At 34.5% G+C, this 2,158-nt stretch overlaps 1 protein-coding gene across 1 annotated transcript; it reads left to right on the top strand.

Moving 5' to 3' along the window:
• The first annotated feature begins 545 nt into the window (after positions 1–545).
• LOC149646228 (uncharacterized) lies at positions 546–1,806 on the top strand. The gene is made up of 6 exons (XM_089850306.1): positions 546–567; positions 937–1,006; positions 1,076–1,207; positions 1,280–1,409; positions 1,476–1,578; positions 1,714–1,806. Exons 2-6 carry the CDS (start codon positions 937–939, stop codon positions 1,804–1,806), a joined length of 528 nt encoding a protein of 175 aa, XP_089706432.1. The 5' UTR covers positions 546–567.
• Positions 1,807–2,158: the final 352 nt, after the last annotated feature.

Below are 2,158 nucleotides of genomic sequence, written 5' to 3'. Positions count from 1 at the left end.
ATAACCTACATATTGTTATTACAAAATGTTTTGCATTTTGTGTATTGTTTTGACTAAAATAATTTTAAGCTTATGTAAAGGGAAGATTTGGTGCTTAAGAAATGGAACCACAAAGCTTCCCTCGAACTCTTTTTCGATGTTATCATGAACTAAACCGCAATGCTCACGGAGAAGCCCTGGGAAGGTGAGAAAGATGGCTTCGGTTGGAAAATAGCAAAAAGACACTCTCTCTCGCATCTCTCAGATTTTCCATACTTCTTATTGGCCAAAAAAAAAGGTTTTCAAGTCGTTCAAAAAATATAAATAGGAATGGGCGCTCTCCAATGTCCATTCTCTTGCGACTTCTCCTCCAAGACTAGTACGTTTTCAAAGCCTTTTTAAATCTTCACAGTTTTATTAAGACTTTAATTTCCTCAACAGTCCTAGTACTGTTTCCAAACAGCTTTTTTAAAAGCTAAAATTCAATTTAAACTTGAATTCGTTTTAAGTTGCGTGTTTTTTAAGATTTTTAAAACTTTTTAAAACTTTAGCGCGCAAACGCCTTTTTTTGGACCACCAGATTAGAAGGTAAGCTCATTTCCGTATTTTTTATTCAATTACATACTTTCAAATATGGTTTTGAATTTTTTAAGTGGTTCCCCTTGACAATATTCCGTATAATTTATTTAACCTTAAATTTTTGATACAATATACGCCATATACGAGGGGCTATCCACTTTCACTATGTTTTGGAAATTCATTAGTGGTTATCCCGTAGAGGCTAGACCAGAGCTGTGCTAATTAGCCGACAACTAATTGAATTAGAATTAGCAATTGGATAAATATTTATGAACTAATTAGTTAGCCAATTAGCAATTAGACATAGAATATAATTAAATTCAATTGCTCTGTGAACTAAATCCCTAATATCCCCAATTCATGTATTTAACTTACTAGATGGATGAGTTCAATCAGTTGCTGGATTTTTATCGCGGCATGCAAGATGTAAATAAATTTAAACAAGAAGGTAAATAGCTTATATTTATACTTTTTATGATTTTGGGTAAATTAGAAAATATATTCCTTATCTGTACAGTTTTGTCCACGGCAAACGAGAGGTTGGCCGAAGAAAATGGTTTGCTGACCAGTAAAGTGAACACATTGACTGTGGAAAATGAGTCCTTGCATTCCCAAATAAAGAACCTGCAAGAAGCTCTTAGACAAAGGCGTAAATATTTTAAATTAAATGTTCTTATTAGGTTTTTTCTTTTGTATTTTTCATTAAAAAATATCTTGGCAGAATCGGAAACTAACTTTTCGCGCGCAATAACAGGGGAAGGATCGGAACCGGCGTCCGCTAGCCGCTGGGGCTCTGTACCTTTGGATGAGAGGAAAGCGGCGAAAATGCCGCGATTGGACAGTTTTGATGAGTAATTATATTTAACTATGGCGAATTGTAAGCGCAGTAAAATAGTTTTACTATTTTATTTTTGCAGTCCAGAAAAAGGGAAAGTGGATGAGGAAAATTATAATTTTCCAGTGCGGGGAAAGTCAGCGAGGATGAAATTACCTGGCCATTCCTGCGAAGACTGCGATGGGGTAAATGGATTTATTATTAGTAATTGTATTCAGTCGCGGTGTTTAAAAATATTTTTTTAGTACTACTCCCCAGCAAACACAAATGATTCCCAGAACATTCCCAGTATCTAGATCTTGGAGATTTATGATATTCAGATAATATGCCAAAACCCCAATATGATTAATATGGAACATTCCAAGGGTAACCAAATGTCTTCATTTTCCATGTCCTCAAGACATTCCAGATAGATCAATCGCAATATTGAATGGATATTCCACGTATGTTGCATGGGCTTAAATTTCTTTTCTTCCCGCCCAGCTGTATTCCTTTGCAAAATCATCGATGAAAACGTGACCAAAAATTCGTTTTACACAGTCGTAAAGAGTAACACCACCGAATTGTTTTAAGTATCCTCTCTTCAATACAAAACAATTAAAAATTAATTGGTGTTAACGTATACTGCATGCTAAATCAATAACTTAAAAGATAGTTAAAAAACAATATATAAAAGATCAACCAACTAATTTAGTAACATTCTCAACTGAGCTTAGGGCGTCTTCCAATAAATTCAATTCCCCTTCAGTCGTTAAAGGAAACCCA

Source organism: Phalangium opilio, unplaced genomic scaffold (assembly GCF_054372755.1).
Source record: "Phalangium opilio isolate 3A_F unplaced genomic scaffold, DU_Popi_V2 ptg000089l_1, whole genome shotgun sequence".
NCBI classification, from domain to species: Eukaryota; Metazoa; Arthropoda; class Arachnida; order Opiliones; family Phalangiidae; genus Phalangium; species Phalangium opilio.
Note: the sequence above shows the minus strand (reverse complement) of the source record. Positions and strands in the feature narration are given on the sequence as shown.

Coding starts and splice junctions, on each gene's coding strand:
- LOC149646228 (XM_089850306.1), top strand. CDS start 937: ATGGATGAGTTCAATCAGTTGCTGGATTTTTATCGCGGCATGCAAGAT. Junction 1,208..1,279: donor AGAAGCTCTTAGACAAAGGC/GTAAATATTTTA, acceptor ATATCTTGGCAG/AATCGGAAACTAACTTTTCG. Junction 1,579..1,713: donor CCTGCGAAGACTGCGATGGG/GTAAATGGATTT, acceptor TATGATATTCAG/ATAATATGCCAAAACCCCAA.